General features: G+C 35.6%; 1 protein-coding gene across 1 annotated transcript in view; it reads left to right on the forward strand.

Moving 5' to 3' along the window:
• Positions 1 to 19091, forward strand: part of PLEKHA5 (pleckstrin homology domain containing, family A member 5) — a 167884-nt gene that overhangs the window by 117325 nt on the left and 31468 nt on the right. Inside the window, exons 8-10 of the mRNA XM_010002944.1 lie at positions 6501 to 6968; positions 11502 to 11970; positions 13501 to 13584. Of these exons, the coding sequence (XP_010001246.1) occupies positions 6501 to 6968; positions 11502 to 11970; positions 13501 to 13584 (1021 nt within the window). The remainder of the gene's footprint in view (positions 1 to 6500; positions 6969 to 11501; positions 11971 to 13500; positions 13585 to 19091) is intronic.

The following is a 19091-nucleotide window of genomic DNA, read 5'->3' on the forward strand; positions in this document are numbered from 1 at the left end:
CTCATTACTGATGACACAGAAATTATTGCTGATGGTTGCTGTCACTTGATCTGCTTCTGCACTAAGTTCCTAATACACTGGAGCTAAATGGCAGCAAGGCTGAGAAATTCTAAGTTAAAAACAAAAAAAGGTAGAAAATTCCATAAGTGCAGATACCAAAGAATGAAACAGGTGCAATTTTTGCAGAAGAGTGAGCATATTGCTTGTATTTTGGTAAAATTTTCTGAGTTTTGCATCGCTAGTACATGTTATTCCCATTAACTTGTTCCTGGCACTTCCGTGTCCCGTGTCCCCATGTCATACTGATAGAGCCATAAACTGGAATACAAAGTTGTCAGGAAATTTCAGTCTTACACGTTTTAATGTTTTGTGAGCTTCTTAGTCAAACATAGTGAAACTTCTACTTACCCCCATTTGTGGGACATGCAGAAGAGTAACAGTAAACTAGGAACATGTTCATATTTGTACCTGTGCAACCCTTTAGTCACTAATCTTAAACAAAAAGTTGAAATCTTAGTTTTTGTCTCTACTATCCTTTATATAGACAGCATAGTATTTCATTCTTTGCATTAGACACCATAGTGAAATAGCTTAACAAAAAATACATTGTTCCCTGTAGTATGAAAAAATAACATGTGCTTCAAGCTCTCAACTTCCATGTTTGTTTTTTCCCAAAATTTCTGAAAATAAAATACTTCAGCTGGTAGAAAGGAGTAGGTCCAGTTACCACAGTGACATTTGATCTGATTTTCTATGATTTCTTATTATATATGAAGATTTTATGTTGTCTCCTGTAACCCTCCTCATGTTTGGGAACAGTACATGACACAGGGAAGGGAAAGGATAAGCATACTGAGACAGAGAATAAGCAAGCAGGTACTTAGTACCTTTCTCACCTTTTAATTTCTCTTTTAAGAGCTTTTAAGAGGTTATACTTAAAAGAAAGGCATTATCTTGAAAGAAAAAAAATCTCAGTGAGTTTAGTGAATAATAAGCTTAATCTGAAAAATCAGTTTTGGTTCACATTTTAAGTGTGTTGCAGATAGCTGTGGTAGGTTACAGATACAGAAATGAATCTCCATCTGACAGAGCCTCCTTAGTATGTGTTGTCTTCATAGTCTCTCCCATAGTAGTCAATGCTCCGTAGAAGGTATTCAGTAAACTTACATAGTCAGATGTTACATTATTACTTGTGACATTTCTTATAAAAAGTGATCTGAAATGTTAATGTAAAGATCCAGTCTTTTGTGCTGTTCATCAGTACAGCTGTACAGCCCTGTTTGCTGCCTCAGAGCTTAGCAAGACACATAGTGAGCTTGCCCTGGTGCCTGGTGCGGTGTTGCAAACTGGTTATCCTTCCTAGGCTGAAGTTCAGTGGCTGCTCTAATAAGAAGGATGTGCAGTCTGCTGCTGTGGAGTGTGTTCCAGCCTCCCAGAATGCTTGGCCATGCTCTCTTACCCCTGTCAGCCACAGTGCCAGTTCCAGCACTGATGTCTGCCGTTTCCAAGTGCTTGGCAGCATATAGGCAAAGGGGGAGGATTCCCAGTATAGCTAAGCGTATCTAACACTTTGATCCAACTGTAAGTGCTGCTGCAATCTGCCTTATATTGCTTTGGCTGCTTATCTTACTCCTTGGTGAATCAGTGTAGCGCATAAAACTAGTAGAAAAGCACTCAGCAGCAAAATCTGTAGTTTTCTGCCTGGCTATCCCAGGCAGAACAGGCTTATCAACAGCCAGAACAAAGTGTCAGAAAAGCAGCAGGGAAGGGAGATTGTGTAACACTATCTTGTTTTAATTCAGACAAAAAACCCTAGAATGGAACATCAGAAATGTAACCTCTATGAAAAGTTTGCTAGTAGTCTTGAACTAATTATTTGAAAGCAAATATGTTTCAAGACCAGTGAAGTTTCTAAGACTTCTGTTAGCTATAATAAGGAAAAAAACCCCTCAGATATCTGTTTTCTGAAGAATCCATCTTTTGGCTATCAAACCAGTTCTTAAAAAGAACCGTGTAGCAGGATATGATCTTATCCAGAAAAAATACTGTTTCTTCCATGTAAAAATCTGTTATGTGTTAAGTATTGTATTACCTCATCCCTAAGTAACCTAAAAGTTTGGCATGCATGTAACTCTAGGCATAAATGACTTTTGTTCAGTCAAATTCAACTGCTACCTTTGTTTGTCAATTCTCTTTTTTTCTAGAGGTTCTAACATTGTAATGAATATAGTTTTCCAACTGACCAGATACTTACAATATAATAGCTAAATTTATCAAGAACTTACTTCCTTAAATGTTGATGTAAGCTGATGTTGAGCTACTCTTAAGTGCTTGTTACTATAAATTGCTCAATTATAAGTCAGTTTTTATAGTATAGTTCTTTAAATCTAGAAGTCAAGGTACTTCACTTCTTACGATACTTTGAAAATCCAAACCCCTACAGTCTTTAAATTGAATGTTTCAGCTTTAAATAATTTCAGAGCTGCAATCCGTATCTTTATTTTTCTGAGGATGTGAGTTCCTTAGGAAAAATATAAATATATAAAACATTTAAGTTTTGGGAGTTTTGCCCAGTTTTCTGTAAAATATTCTTACTTTCCCCATACACTTAGCCACATAATACAGAAATGAGATACTGAGGTGAGAAAATAAAAATGCAACCATTTATTTTAGAACTGATCTGCATCTGCTGCAGAAAATCTCCCTTCTGTAACTGCTGGGAAGGACAAGTATTATTTAGTCCCATTGGCTTAACTATAATTACTCCTTTTTAAACAATTTTGTTTTAATGTTATCTAGATAGTAAATTCAAGTTTAATAATGTAGTGAGAGACTTATGAAAATAATTAAACGCAAAAACTTTAGTTAGTGAGGGAGTATTTAAGTTTATGACTTGCAATGCAATCCTAAACAACCTCTCTGGATTAGCAAATCATTTTACTCATTCCATGTTCTGTCACTGGAGACCACAGTTAAGTTGTATCTATGAGCACAGATTGCTTTCTTGTGTTCGTAGATGCTAGTATCCACCAACATGCTGACTTATCAGTTTTACCCTAAGTGCTGCTTTCTCTCCTCTCCCGTGCTTAAGAGCATAATTTTTCTATCCCTACATTGTCAACTGTGTGTGCCAGAGGCTTTGTTTCTTCTGAGTAATGCAGCATGTACTGAGAAAAGAGTGTTGTTTTTTTTTTCCTCCTGGTGTACTGGCTCTCCCTGAACAGCATACTAAGCTGCCAAAAAAGCTCTTGTTAGCATAACAACATCCACAGTGGGGGTTTACTGATGTCACTGTGTTTGGAAAAGATGGTTTTTTCCTTTAAAATGCCTCTGCCTGGCTTTGTTAAATCGGTATTCATGTCTGTCTTATACTTGATTACATGCCCCCTTATATATGTACTTATATAAAACAGCAGAAAATAGTACTTTTCCTATATTACTGTTCTATTCAGACTATTCCTGTTTTGTCGCTATACACTGCATTCAGTATACATCTCTTGTCTTCTCCCATCTTCAAAATGTCCTACAAGTCTTGCTGAATATGTCTTTGAGAGCCAAATATAAATATGGAGTCAAATACAAATATGGATTTCTGTTTTTTAAATTTACCTATTAGGTTCTGATAATTCTTTCCTATTTGGATCCTTTCCTGTGGAAAGAGATCTGTTGCTCACACAGAGTTAACTGATTTGATGCACAGAGTTAGGAGAGCCCAGAATTCTGTTGGCATCTCACCCATCTCAAAGAATGCCAAATGTAAATGTTGTGCATGACCATGTTAAGAAGTGATACAGCATAGACACTGCATGGAAAAACAATTCTGAGATTTTGGGGTTTGTTGGGAAAGTACTAAGGTAGTGTGAATTGAACACTGTGCCAAAGTCTTGAGTTTGCTGCCTATATGATGTATGCCCTTAGAGAAGCTATTCTCTCTCTGCATCACAGATTTTCCATCTGTAGAGTGGCAGCTGCTTCTCTGCCTTGAGAAAGAATTCTATAGTTAATACAAGGGTGTAAGTCGTACTGTTAAGGAATGTTGCATATATTAAGGCCTGTGTTTAGGATTATTTGCAAGGTAATCCTTACATTTATTTGTAAACTTTTAGAGTGCTGGCTGAAGACTGTAACACCATTTTTTGTCTTGATAATTGTGTGAAAATCGAGTTTTTAATTCCCTTTCCCATTTGGAGAATTCCTTTAGTGTGTGGTAGGACACTGGTTAGTTTGTGGTAGGACACAGTGAAGTTTTGAGGTGAAAGGAGGAGGTGATCCAGTTTTATTTGATAACCTTGAGAAGGAACTTAGACAGAAATATTTGATCTTGGGAACAGTTTCAAGTCTGGAAGGAAAAAAATAATAAAAAAACACCTCAAGTTTAAATTGCAGTAGGAGATCAGCCTAGCATTTTTTTGCTGATACTTGGAAATGATTGAAAAGCTGGTGTAAGTGTAGCAGTTTTACCATGTATCCTCCTGCACAAAAGTCAACATAAAAACTGGTTCTACATCAGGATTTTTTCACTCAGAGTTATGGTTGGTAGCAATATTACCCTCTCCTTTCTGCTAGCAGAAAATGTCAGATGTCTCTAAGGTCTGCATTTAATAGTGATGTATGAGAAAAAAAACACTGTTTTAAAATAATGTCACTCATATAGCCAAGGAGATGTGCATGTTAGATTATTGGTACAAATGTTTTCATTTGCAATACCTTGGACAAATATTTATGCTTTCATGTTGGCAGCTCAGGAATAATTACTGAAAGAAAATAACTGTTTTGAGCTACCTATATTAACACAGCGAATTTTGGAAGACTTTTATAACATCATGAAAAATCAAGCAGAGATAGGGATCATCACAACTATGGAGGGAAAAAAAACATCACTCCCTTTGTCAACATGCAAAGGGCATGAGCATTCCATTCTAATTCATGTGCAGTATGCAGAGGGTGTTGATGTCTTGCTGTTACTTGTCAAGACAGGAGTTTCTTGATTCCTTTTACATCGTGGAGGATTCATAGTAAGAGTAGGATGGTAATGAGAGGTACATTTAAATTTAAGCTTCTGATATTACTAGCAGTGGGTAGCATTTTATAAGGACCTTACAGTTTTCAGTCCTTTTTGTATATCCTGGGGTTCTGTCTCAAATAGTTTTCGGCTTGTTAGGAATTCATGCCTTAAATAGTCTGTTGGGGAAGGGTAGACTTTTTAGACATTTAAGCCTCTTATTAAAGACAGGGTAAGCAAAAATGCTTACAGCTATTTCTTGTCGTTTAAGTGGAATTAGAGTATTTTTCAGAGAAGCAGTCATACTTGTGCTCTTGGTCAGTTGTGTAAGTGATGAACTTTTGAAACAGATTAGGCAAATGAACTGGACACAGTTATATGGATGTATAGTGCATTTGCAAAAAAAATGCACAGCTTGTATGAAAGGTTAATTTGACATAATCTTAAAATAAAGTTTTGTTCTTGGTTTGGTTTTATACAAAGATGTAATCTTAAAGAATTATATCTTTTCCTCTTCTTTCCTCCCATGAAAAAAAAATGTTGATTGGAACATTTGAGGGTTTTTGTGGGGTTTGTTTCCAGTAAACTGGAAAAAAAAGTCATTGTATGAGCTAGGTGTTTAGTTCATGTCCCAATACAAATAACGACACAGCTTCTTGACATTTTGAAATTTTTAAAAGATAACTATTAGAACTGCATACATTGAGTACTTGTGCAAGTACTGTAAAAGTGGTAAGTGTTCTAAAAATACCATTATTTTTGTGGTACAGTTCCCTCAGTCTGCAGCTATTTTCTCTCTTAAATTAGGAAAGCCACAGTTCTTTCCATGACATGTGTGCCAGTCAAAGTGATAACATACCAGAGAAACCTCATTGATGCCAGTGACCATGAAAAGTTGTTTGCTTTCTTTAAAGGAGCTCATTATATGTTAAATTCAGCAGTATTGTGAATGCCAAGCTGGTTAGCAATATAATCTGCTGCCATTTTTAAAGATGGCTTTTAAAAGTGTCTGAATTTTCATACTGCTGATGTCTGGAAGCTTTAGCTCTTGAAAAGCCATTTGAACATCCACTTTTCCAGACCCTGGCTTTATTTTCTCTTGTGCTTTTTTTTGATAGGGGGTTAAATTGAAGTTGGCTTAAAAATTTACCCCATGTTATAAATGTTTTTAAAATAGCAAAGAAAGACAAGTATGGAAGAAAAAACACACTTGCACTCTTCTACCAAAAAAGCTCGGAACCAACCAACCAAAAAACCAAACCAAACAATACACCACTCACAACAAAACCAAAACAAAACCCAAAACAACAACAACAAAAGAAGCTTGTCCTTGATTAATGTGAAAATATGTCCTGGATTTTTCTCTCAAAGACAAGATATTGGTGTAAAATCAGGGCTTCACTGAAAGGACACAAATATATTCACTTTTCTTTTTGTGTTACTAATTTTTAAATTAATATTTTGTTGATGTAATAGCTTGTAATATATTTATTTTCAGAGTAGAGAGGTTAACAACGGAAAATACACCACCTCGAGAGGCAAATAATATTTTAAACCATCGGGTGCTAATCAAGCCAGAGGCACAGAATAACCAGAAAAACAAAGAAGTGAACAAAAATGAGGAGAAGAAAGCTTTGGAAGCTGAAAAATACGGGTTCCAGAAAGTTGGGCAAGATAAACCATTAACAAAAATTAACAGTGTAAAAATAAATGCTTTGGGATCTGAATACAGGACTTTACCCATAACCACAATTCAAGCTGGACACTTCAGACCAGTTCATTTAAATGGGTCTGAGAATAAAGCTGTTGGTGTTGTCCTGGCAGACAGTGGAGATGGAGCTCAACACAATGCAATTCAGTCACATATGGAGTCTGAGCGAGTTATGCAGAGAACTAATTCAATGCTGCAGCTGGAACAGTGGATTAAAATACAAAGAGGAAAAGGACAAGAAGATGAAACAAGGGGGTAAGTACTATGTAAAGATTTTTAATTTTTTTTAATTCTTTTTTTTGCTAGGCTTTGTAACAAATAATACTTACAGTTGCATCCTGGTTTGCTCTATACTACTTAAATATATTCATTGGTATCTGTAAGAAGTGCCTGAACAACTGCTCAGAACAGATTTATTAAAGTTTCTCTTTTATTAACATTTGAGTTATTAATAAATTAAACTATGTTAATAATAAGTAAAAATGGCCATAAAGTGGTTTGAGGTGTAAAAAAATTTCCCTACGCTATCAGAGAGAAGGTGTCATCAATCCAAACAATTCTTTTTCCTCTTGAAGCCTGTTCTTGAAATTGCCCTCAAATTCTTGTCATAGCATTCTATTTAAAATTCTTTAAAAATATTCCAGGGAGCTTTTAAAGTCTGAACAATCTTCCGTTGGAGAGGGAAGCTTCACCTTAGAGTAAGCCAGAAATCTAGCTAACTTGAGGCTTAAAGCTTCTCTTCTCGTGAAATTAAACATCTCCCTGTTCTAATATTGAGTTCCAGTGCTTATTTGTGAAGGTTTAAAATTGTGTGAATGATACTGAATCTTGTTCCAACAGCAATTTTTTCTGTCTCACAGAAGTGTAGGGATGTTGCTTCCAGGAGGGCTTATGGACAAGTAGCTGTAGCAGTGAAATACAGAAGTTTTTAATATGACATTAAACAGGAAATAAGGGAGATGCTATCGCAGGAGATATTTTGAAGAGTTGGAAATTAAGTGAGTTTGCATATAGATAGATGGCAGAGCAGCACTTAAGATAGAAAATGTGTGTTCCTAAAATTTTAAAATATGGGAGTTGTGGGCTTTTAAGTTTTTGCAAAAACTAGGAAAATGTACAATAGTTCATCCTACACTTGCCAAAATTGGCTGAACATTTCCTCATTGCCTTTAGTCCTTCATTAAGTATAAGTAGGAATTGTTAATGTGTTGGTTCATGAAATACTCAAATAGCTTAAAGATCAAGTTTGAACTTGCAGTACAGAGAGTGACTTGCTCACTCTGACATTTATTTTAAAATATACATCCTTGTGTAAAGAGAACTGAGAAGCCCCATTGTTGCAATTATATTTTTTAAAAATTGGACTGTGAAACTTGCAAACATTTTTCAGATACAAACAGGTATATAAACCTTAAAGCTGATTTCATTGTGAGAATCAAATAGGGCCAAATAATGTTAGCAGTATGCTACTAGTTAACAATATTTTATTCTTGATCATAGAGGCCACTTGTTGCTTAAATAAGGGTGGCACTGGTACCACAAATTACATGCTTTCAACTGCAGTGCTCCATAAAGGCAGGAAATGGAAAAATAATTGGCATTGAGCTAACTTTTTTGCTTTGTGTGGAAGTGGCCATGAATAATTAATCAAATCTCTAATGCATATTGATGTCTTTAGAATGTGGTTTCATTTAAACTATAATTTATTTTTTTTTCAGATTGGCAGTTTCTGACTGGAAACAGAAATTTAAGTAGAATTTAATTTGGTGGATGAGAGTAGAAAGAAGCTCCAGTTTATGTAAAAGCTGAAGATTGGGGTGAGGAGATAGTAAGGCTCTAGTAAGAGCTGTTCAACTCATAACTTGAATTTTTTTGAAAAGTAGTCCTCATTTAATGGGGGAAAGTTACTGTCTTTTAATAAAAATGCTTTCCATTGCATCTGTCTCTCTAATGTGTTAGAGAAATGGACGACCAATCTGAGTATCGGTCTGTCATACTGAAAAAAAAATCAGGACTTAAGAATACTAAAATGTTAACAAGCAGGTTTAATGAAATAACTCTATATAAAATAGAAGTTTTTAGCTGTCTATGTCTAGAAGGGTTCACTGTAAAACTACTAATTTTTTAGATACACCTTATTAGTTTGATTTCCTTAAAAATTAATGAGAATTACAGCAATGCAGTTTTTAATTCTTGAAGCCATTTCCATGGATCTAGACATCTAGTTTTGAAAGAGCCACATTTTAATATTTTTTTTCTGTTTTTTAAACAAAACCATTCCACTTCAGTATCCTTTTATTACATTAATTTTGCACAATTTGGTTACAGGTAAATATTTTCACTAAAAGTCATTCACTTGCATAGTCTTTCTCAAATGTGAAGAAATACAGAAGGGTTGCATGGTACTTAGTGAGTTTTTTTGTTGCTGCTAACCCAGGGTGTGAGCCTTTGGATCCCTACCTTCCCCATATAAGTCTCATCCAAAACAATAAACATGTGCTGTACAGCACCAGGTTTCTATCTGCACTCTGCCACCCTTTGCCTGATTCTCTCATGAAAGGTCTGTATTCTGGACTAGCTGGTATTTGCATTCTTTAGGAGCTGTTGTAAGGTTTTGGTGTTAGGGCGTAACATTGCAACACTGAGCTCCTAAAGGTTTAGCAGCAGCGTCTCTTTCTCAAATAGTCCAACTTGGACACCAGAAGCAGACTTGCTATCCAACAGTAATTCTGGAGACAGCCTCTAAAGTTGCCTATAAACTCATGTGGAAAACTTTTTTTCATATGGGAACAATTGTAGGGAGCTCTTGACGATGACAGTTGCAGGAATATTTTGCGGCCTCCCAGCGTGCATGACCGCTTGCTTGACGGGCTGCAGCAGCCTGCCCCGCTGTGCCAGGCAGCTGTGGGCTGCAGGACTCCCTAGAGTTTTTTGGATTTGGCTAGAATTGCATTTTTGCAAGCATCAACAGGACGCTGGGGAATCTGGTTTGATTTCTATCAAATGATGTAAAACAAGGCTTAGTACTGAAGTGGTTAGGCTTTTTACATTTTTCATGGTTTACCAAAAGAAGATGGATGTGTAATCTTCCTAAATGTTCTGGAATATTTCTGTCTTTACATAGTAAGAACTTCAGGCAGCTTTTTTTTCAAGTCCTCAGGGATAGATAAAGGAGCCAACAGGATTACACTGCCCATTTATCTGATTAATGAAATGGGAGAGAAGCTTCCGTGAGAGAGGTTCATCTTGCTACTCTATATCTTAATGAAAATACCAAGCTTTCCTGTACCTGTTTGTGAATAGCTAAAATAATGCTTTGGAAGTTAGAGACTGAACGCAGAGGTGTCTTTTTTGATTATTTTTTTTAATTATTATTTTTTAATATGAAGATGGAGATAAACCCTTATCATTAATTATATAAAGAAATTTAGAGGTATTTAAGCAGATTTTGCAACAACAGAATAGGATTTAGAATCCATTTCCCTTTTTTGTATTTTTTTTTTTGTGAGAATGAAAAGCTGTGCAATCTGAAAATGGGGATTCTTGGAAAGCTTCAGAAACTATAGCAGATTTTGTATATAAAACTCGTTAGAGCAGTTTTCATCTCCACAATGTTACAGGTGATCATGAATACTCATCTGTTTTCAGTGATGATTTAAATAAGCACTTTTCAATTTCCTTGATAGTTATTCCATAAGGATCTAACGTACGTAATGCCAGTGTACCTTGCCATTTGCCCTGCATCATTCTTTTAATGTATACGTGGCACTGAAGTAATTCAAAACCATCTTCAGGTTCTGGTGCCTGGTGGTGTCAAGGATTTTCCTTCGAAATAATCTGGGGTGCAGCTAGAGGCTGCTGCCCTCTGATGGCTGAATTATGACCAATTTGAGATCAGTTTTGTTGTCTGTGAGCAAGGATCTGTCATAGCTGTGATCAGTAGCAAAAGGGTATAAAAGGTGCTCATCTGAATTGTAGATAAGGGTTGAATGAATCAATGTTTACGACCTAAATATTGTCCTCTGAAAAAGCAAGGAATGCTTTGTCATACTTAGGCATGCATCGATGCTCATTATGGAAAATTTTGCATTTAAACTAATGCTGAAAGGTGCTAAATGACTGTAGCACTCTAGAATTTTAATGTGACAACAAATTAAAGAACAAACCTTTGAATTCATACCCATGTTGAAAAGCAGTAAAATATTATTAGAAAAAAAATAATATTTGGGTATTCATTTCACTGATATGGAATAGCTTGTCCTTGACAATTACAAAATATTCTATAAGACAAATATTTCTATTTTTCTTTGGTCTGTTAAAAAAAAACACACTTTTTTTTTTATGTCCATAGTAATTTCTCAAGGTTTTCTTAGAGAGACAACAGGAGATCTTTTCACTTTTGAAGAAGAAAACAGTTTAAATGTGCTCATATGGAAATCTCTGGAACTTCAAAGCTTTCAAAACTTTGACCTATCCAGCATATAGACAGGTTACAAGATTTGACCTAGACTTTACATGACTAGAATGTTAAACAAGGAAAAAGTTTAAATGCAGATTTTATAATCAAGGAGCAAATCAGAGATAGGATCCAGTTTTGGCTGCTACAGTGCATTTAAGCACTATAGTTGATTCTTTAATCATCTTGATTTTCTTCCATGTTTTTCAAATGACATTTGTAGTATTAAAAAAAAAAGTAAGAGTCAGATAGATGAACGTAACCAATTTTGAAAAACTATATTGCCATAATATTAATACCACCCACTAATAAACAGAAAAATTGTATTTCAGTATAATCTCATATCAGACGTTACCAAGGAACATGCCAAGCCATCGACCTCAGGCTTTACCCCGGTACCCAGAAGGCTACAGGACACTGCCAAGAAACAGCAAAGCACGGCCGGAGAGCCTCTGCAGTGTGACACCTTCAGCTTACGACAGGGCCATAGGGCCGGTGACAGCCGAGGAAAAACGGAGGTCCATGCGGGATGACACCATGTGGCAGCTCTATGAGTGGCAGCAACGTCAGTTCTACAATAAGCAAACAACTCTTACTAGACATGGTACTTTAAGTAGCCCAAAAACTATGATAAATATTTCTGATCAGACAATGCATTCGATTCCCACCTCACCTTCTCATGGTTCAATTGCTGGTTTCCAAGGATATTCCCCTCAGCGGACCTACAGATCAGAAGTGTCTTCACCAGTGCAAAGGGGAGATGTAACTATTGATCGCAGACACAGGACACATCATAGTAAGGTAAAATATTGACTTTAAGAGTTTAAAATCTTACAAGGATTTTTAGTAGAAAGTGTATCATTAATGAAAAACTCACGTTGCCTGTAGTATATTTTAGTATAATTATTACAATAGTGTTTTCATGGAGAAAGGTTTGATTTTAAAAAGCATTTTAATGTCTAAAGATTGTGAGAAGGTATTTTTGTAATATGCTAGGTGAAAATTTCTTGTCCTAAAATTACTGTCCATAGTAGTACGTTTCTCTAAAGGAAAGTCAAGTCATCAGATTATTCAGAGTAGTTTGTTGTATGCACAGACATTTTTCTCCCTTCTAGCTTTTTTAGCTGGAGCTCTAAAAGGACTGAAAATCCCAGATTTCTTTTCCTGTGCTGTTTTCTGTTCTTCAGCCACAAGTTTGGCTGCCTTGAGTTCCAGCAGAAAGCAGAGTGTAGAAATTTCTTTTGATGCCTTTGAGTTATTAGGGAGATCACTAGAGACAGAGTCCATCTGCACACAAGCTTAGCACCTGACTAGCTTAACTTTGCTAGTCTTCATCAGTGAGAGAGACAAAGAATCACCTGGGTACTGTATGTGGTTCTGCAATACCCATAATGCTTCTGGTATGCAAATTTCTTAATATATTGGACGTTACATAAAAACTATTATTTCAATTGAACTCAAAACTAGAATTTTTATAAAATGCTCCTGAACCTCTTTGCTAAATCTTTGTCTCAGATGTCTTTATGTCTCCTGATGCAGGAAAAAATACCTAACTGCATCCTAAAGCAGTTTAAACACTATCTTGTTGTTAATTAAGTCTTCCTTTTGGAAAATTCTTAGGTTCTTATCAACAAAGTAGTCACTTTGTTTTGACATCCTTAGTCTCAGCTGGACTGGAAATTTAGTACTCGGCACTTCTCACAAATACGAGAAATACCACTCGTGTCAGTGCTGCAGAGCATGTGCTTACTTGTCCTTTCAGCCATCATCTGGAACAGTTTAGTCGAGTATTTCAGTAATATTTAGCATCTCTTATACAAGATTCTTTTTTACCTTCAGTTTTTCATGCTGTTTGGTTTGTTTCTTTTACTTACACAAACAGCTTTTCCCTTTAACTTAGAAACACATCTATTTTTAAGAGGTGGGTAATTTGAAGGCTGTTTTAAATAATTTGCTAAATTTTATTAGATTTATGAGATTATTTATAAGATTTAAATCAGGCAAAATCAAGATTTAAACTCCAGTGATTAATGAACAAATAAAATTTCTCTTACTTACATGGGCTGTGATTAGGGCAACAGCTGCAAGTGAGAACTGTTAATTAAATTAACAATGAAAGATGGGTTATTTCTAGAAATTAGAGGTAGCCTACTCCGGTGTCCTAGATGGTAGATAGGAAAGGAGCATGACTGCCCAAGGCTGGCACAAATAATTGCACATTTTTTATGAGTATGAACTTAGCTTGTCCTTTTATTTTTAGCATTTAATAGTTGTTGAATCTTTAGATAACTATGGATCATATCGTGCTTTTTTTTTTTTTTTTTGGTACAGCATGTCTTTGTGCCTGACAGAAGATCAATGCCAGCAGGTCTGACTTTACAGCCTGTTACTCCTCAGAGCCTCCAAGGCAAAACAGTGAGTTGGATTTTTATTTGGTACATCAATTTTTTCTTAAGAATAATTCTTGAAGTATGAAGAGGCAACACTGAATTCTTACTCTATTCAAACCTTTTATTAAATGTAGTCTTTTTTTTTAATTATCAGGGATTTCTAAAGCAAATAAAGTAGTACTCTTGTTACATCGAATTCGGAGAATGTTATTTAGCTACTGCCTCAAGATTTTCTTTGAGAAATACAGTTTTACTTATTTTTTTAAATAATCTTTGATACATTACAGAAATTCCTGGGAGACAGTAGAATACAGCACAGAACACTTATTTCTATATTAAGTATTTAGGAAATCATAGAAATAGTTTCCTTTTCCGGAAAGCTTAAGGATAGAAAAACTGCATTTGGGAAAATTATGTCCTTTTTGACATCTTCCATTTTACTGTGATAGAGTTGAAACTGTCATTAAAGGTATTTCATCAAAATAATATTGAGGAATGCTGTCCACCTTCCTAATTGAAACATGACTCTTAGCCAAAAGCTAGGAAATTGTCCTAAATTTACCACATTTATTTACTAGGTTTTGTTTCCTTTCCATAATCTTTCTCTGTCCATCTGAAATTTCTGTTTGAGATGCTTACAAATTGAAAATACACATTTTGAATCATATTGTGGGCAACAGATCCCCAGTCAATCCTTGTACTGCCTTGACCCCTGTTTCTTGCACTTTCCAGCCTGAATCCCTGACACCTTCAGCAATTTAGGGGTTGGCCTTTGGCAGCTGGTGCCTTATCTCTGCATCTAGTCTTCCATGGCGGTTGCTTTGGGTTCATGGCCCCATCAGCTCTCCTGGGCTCTGCTGCTGGAGCTGGGCCCATGCGTGGGGTAGGGGGCAAGGAAGTCCTAGCTTCAGCTTGTGGAAACCAGAAATCCTGCCCATAGCACAAGTGTTGCAGGGGCAAGAGGAGGTAAACCTGTAGATAGCTCTTTAAACAAAATTCAGTGTTGTGGATGTTGCAAGAGTCCCAAGAGCTCTACCAACAGCACAGCATTTACGGCAATGTCCAAAACATTTGCAAGATTATGAGCATCTAGAGAGAAGTAGGAATTACCTCTATGTAAAAATTTGCTTGCAAACATTGGTTTTAAGTACCATTAGTTTATTCCTGATGCTCTGAAACTGGGCTTTTGCAGAACATACTGAGAAAAGTTTTGATCTTGAAAAAGGTGATTCACTTTTCCTTTTGTTTGAATATGCTACTTTCAGTTCTCTTATTTCTAGAAACAAGTCTTAATGTGTTTTGATGTTAATTTTCAGGCTGAAAGCATTGTCACTGATTTTTTGAGAGAACTTGAAAATATCCTGTATAGCAGTCTAGATTCTTACACTTTTGGAAATCAAGTGTTTTAAATCCAGGTATTAAAAGATTACTGTAAGTGAAGACTGGCCATCAGGCAGTTGAGCTTTGGTGTTAGTTTTCCATCAAAACAAACGGTTTTGACAGCTGAAGCTTTGTGGAAATCCCTTGCCCCCTCTTGTGGGCTACTTTGGTACGAGCTCAAAACCGTGCAAGCGCCAGGCTTATTCTCAGACATATTTTTTCTTTTTTCTAAGAAGCTGGTATTGTTTTCTCAGTAATTTAATATTTGGTTCTCTGGAGCTTTTTTTCTTTGCTTTGGGAAAATTCTGTAACTGTGGGACAGAGCAAGCAGGGTTTTAGGGTGGGGGGTTGTGTTTGATGGGGTTTCTTCAGCTCACAGAACGCGTGAGAAAATCAAAATGCTGGATGAAGATTTAACCTCTTGTAAGACTAATGTCTGGAGAAGTGTAAGAAACAGAAGCAAACTGGAACATAACAAAGATCCTTGTGATGTTAAGCTGTTTTGTTGTTTTTCTTTGAAGTATTGCTAATAGAAGTGATTCCTAGGAATGCTTCAGGTAGACTTTCCCAAACTGACCTAAACTGAGTTATGTGGAATTACCTGACAAATACCCATTTGAGTGTGACTGTATTTCCATTCCGTATATAAGCTTGGGGCTTAATTACTATTCTTCATCCCTTCCTGTAGCTGTATTGTACATCCTAGTTATGAAAGTAAAGCAATAAATTTAACTGGTAGCCTCAAACCTGTGGAAGTTGGGACAGAAAATTATTTTTGTCATGCTTGTGTAGTTTAATGTTTTGAAATATGATTGTTTCTGATGTAGGTCAGTTATTATGGGTATTTTTATTTACTCTGTATTTTGATGCATGCTTTTGAAGAATTATTTTAGTAACTGAATTTTCTTGAGGGAGTTTTATTTTTATCTTTGACCAAGCTCAAACAGCTGTCAATGGCATTCTAAGTGCTGGAATTGCCTCCTCCTTCACTCATGTAATCAATTTGATATGTATATCAGAAGTCGGGGGCTGTAGACTTTCTCCTGCAATATCCACACTTTTTTGTCCTTTATATGGGATGTTACAATATTACAGCATTTTTGGGTACTTAAAACTTGACCCTTCATTATATATTTGAAAGTGGTCAGTTTGGGGGAAATGGCGTATCTTTAGTTATATCTATATAGAAAGCTTTTTTAAGAAAGATACTAAGAACCCTTATTTGAATTAAGTGTTGTTTAGGATGCCAATTAACCTTTTTTCTACTCTTTGGCTTCTCACACTGCACTCCTTCAGCCAGAGGAGCTCACGCTGCTGCTAATAAAGCTGAGACGGCAGCAAGCTGAACTGAGTAGTATCCGGGAACACACACTAGCACAGCTCATGCAACTAAAACTTGAGGCCAGCAGCCCAAAGGTCAGCTATAAAGCAATGTGTGTCATGTACCATTCTCACTAACTTGTAGTCATTCACTAATCAAAGTTTTCATTGTATCATTAGTGCAAAATTCTCTGACTACTACAGGAGTAGAATAGAGTAACGTTGGCTCTTTATGTATGTGATGTTCTGCTATTAACCCTTCAAAGCTTTATTCCTAGCTTTTTGATATTAGCAGAGTCAAAGTTGCATAGGAATATTTTAAAATATAGTTACATTTAAAGGCTTTTAACCTATTGTTATTATAAACAAAATTGGTAGTGATAGATCACTGTATTGTTTATACTGCTTCATATCAGATACAGTTTTATCTGTAATCTTCATACAAAAACTAGGACTTGTTTAAAACAGATTTATCAAAGGGTTTATAGTTGTCTGTGTTGTAGACATTTGCATGAGCCTATTGTATTTTATGTACAAAACCAAAATGTAATGTAGTCTGATTCATGGCAAACTTCAACCACTTCTGTTTTGGGATCAAAACTTGTTAATAGTTCATCCAAAAAAGCAGATAAAAGTAGCGTTATGTGTCTACATAAAACAAAAATCACTCTCTAGTTCATATCTTTTAAAGCTCTTTTCATGCATTCTGCACCTTCTGTCCCTTTCCTTTTTCTGCCTGACTGCTGCCTGCTAGAATGAGATTCTTTCACATCACCTTCAAAGGAATGCCATATATTTGGATCATCAGGTGGGATTTGCAATTTTATTGTGTGTTTATATTTCTTAATGCTTTTTGCCTGCTCCTATCAAGCTGGAAATATTTGGGGAGAAGGATTTTCAGTGCTTTTTATAAAATTAGATATCTAATACATTATCTTTTTAAGTAGCACAGAACATCTTATTCAATTAATAATTTGGAATGTAATAGAAAAAAACCCCTCAATTTAAAGTTTCTCAAAGTACAGCAGCCACTCACAAATTAATTTTTCTGTTCTTTATTTCCTTCTTATAATAACACTAACTGTAGCGTTTTATGATCTTTAACCAGAGTCGTATTATATATTTCCAAGTGCATATGACACACATGCAATTTATAGAAAACAAGTACTTCTGATAATATTTGTTTTCCAAATAAAGAAGAGTTAGATGTTTCTACAGGACATTCAAAGAAAGGGAGTTCAAACATGAAAAATGCTTTAAATCATAGCATGACATTACTTTTTCTCATTTTACTCAGTTATTTCCTGAATATATATGTAAGAATAAGATTTTGCTTCTTTACAATTTCTGGTAACATAGAAAGTCAGAGTATAATTACGGCTACACAAACATAATTGATTGATAAGTGAATTGTGGTGTCACATACCTCTTTTTATGGCTTTGTAGCATGATCAAATGGGAATTCTGTACAAGTTGTGTGTGAGAAATTTTTACGTGGGAAGTTTTTGCTAGCACTTACGAAGTAGTCATAAGTGCCTAGAAGCAATAATAGCAATGAGGTATGCCGTTAATTTAAAAGTCACTAGAACTTTTTCTAATACTGTTTCTTCTAATGAAATTTTTCAACATGGCGCGTCAAAACAACTGTTCTTTGAACTTTTTTTTCCCCTACATGTTCCTGTGATAAGATTTCAGTGAGTTATTAAAAACCACACACAGCGCACTTAGTTCACCCAGTGTCTTTAATTTTCTGTTATCTCTTGGAAACAAGGTGTGAATTGTGACCAATTCAGTTAGATGGTGATGCATTTCTAAACATCACTGTCTTGTCTTAAGGGGCTGCAGGAAGTCTGAAACAGTAGGGAAAAATGGCATGCAAAATTAGGCCAAAATACTTCAACCAACTCAAATATTTCCAGTTTATAATGTTTTGAAAATAGGGAGTAGTTCTGTCTTCAACAATGTAATTCATATCCAAGAAAGGACAACTCCATGTGAAGCGTAAAACCATGTACTGTGCTGTTGCTTCATTAACCCAGCTTGTGACTGTAATAGAGAGGATTAAATGGAGAGAATCACCTGTGTATCACATAAAAAGTGGTAGAAAGGATATTCTTTCTACTTGCATCAGATAAAATTTAGAAATGCAGTGTGATGTGATAAACATGAATTTCAGGAAGTGTCTAAATCTTAATAAATGTGCCATAATTGCCCCTACCAGAGATGCAAGACATGACTGCACTTCTTACAGTAAGAAAGCATTACCAAGAGTAAAATCTGTTACCTAATCACAAAATCACAGAAGACCAGATTGGAATACTTGTTCCAATTTCCAATCAGGTTTTTTTTTCCTTGTTTTAATATAATACTGCCACCTACCTGCATATGAAATAAATCCCCCTGAGAGGCCTCCTTCTTAAGAGTACCACTGTTTCTAGGGGTGTTACCTCATGTGTAAATTTTTCTTATTTTGTCCATTAGCAGTTTTCATTTATGTTGGGAATAAAAAAATCAAAGCTGCTTTTAGTGTAATTGAGGCCTTTCCTCCTCGTTACCTGCATCTGTAAAAAGCTTGCATAATCGCTTGCCTTCTTTGAATTTTAAATGTCCAGTATACTTAAATTATATATTTCCACTTGTATTTATCTCTGAAAATACTTTCAAAACCTGCCTTGCCTGGAGCATGTGATATAACTCCTAGTCCTGTTATCTTCAACTCTCACCTTTTTGGTCACAAAAAATTTAGTATCATACCTAACAAAAATTAGTAAGTTTGTGCCAAGGTTTCACAGGCGAATTTTCAAGCAGATTAAAGTTCACGTGCAGGGAGCA

Source organism: Chaetura pelagica, unplaced genomic scaffold (genome assembly GCF_000747805.2).
Source record: "Chaetura pelagica isolate M959 unplaced genomic scaffold, ChaPel_1.0 scaffold117, whole genome shotgun sequence".
NCBI classification, from domain to species: domain Eukaryota; kingdom Metazoa; phylum Chordata; class Aves; order Apodiformes; family Apodidae; genus Chaetura; species Chaetura pelagica.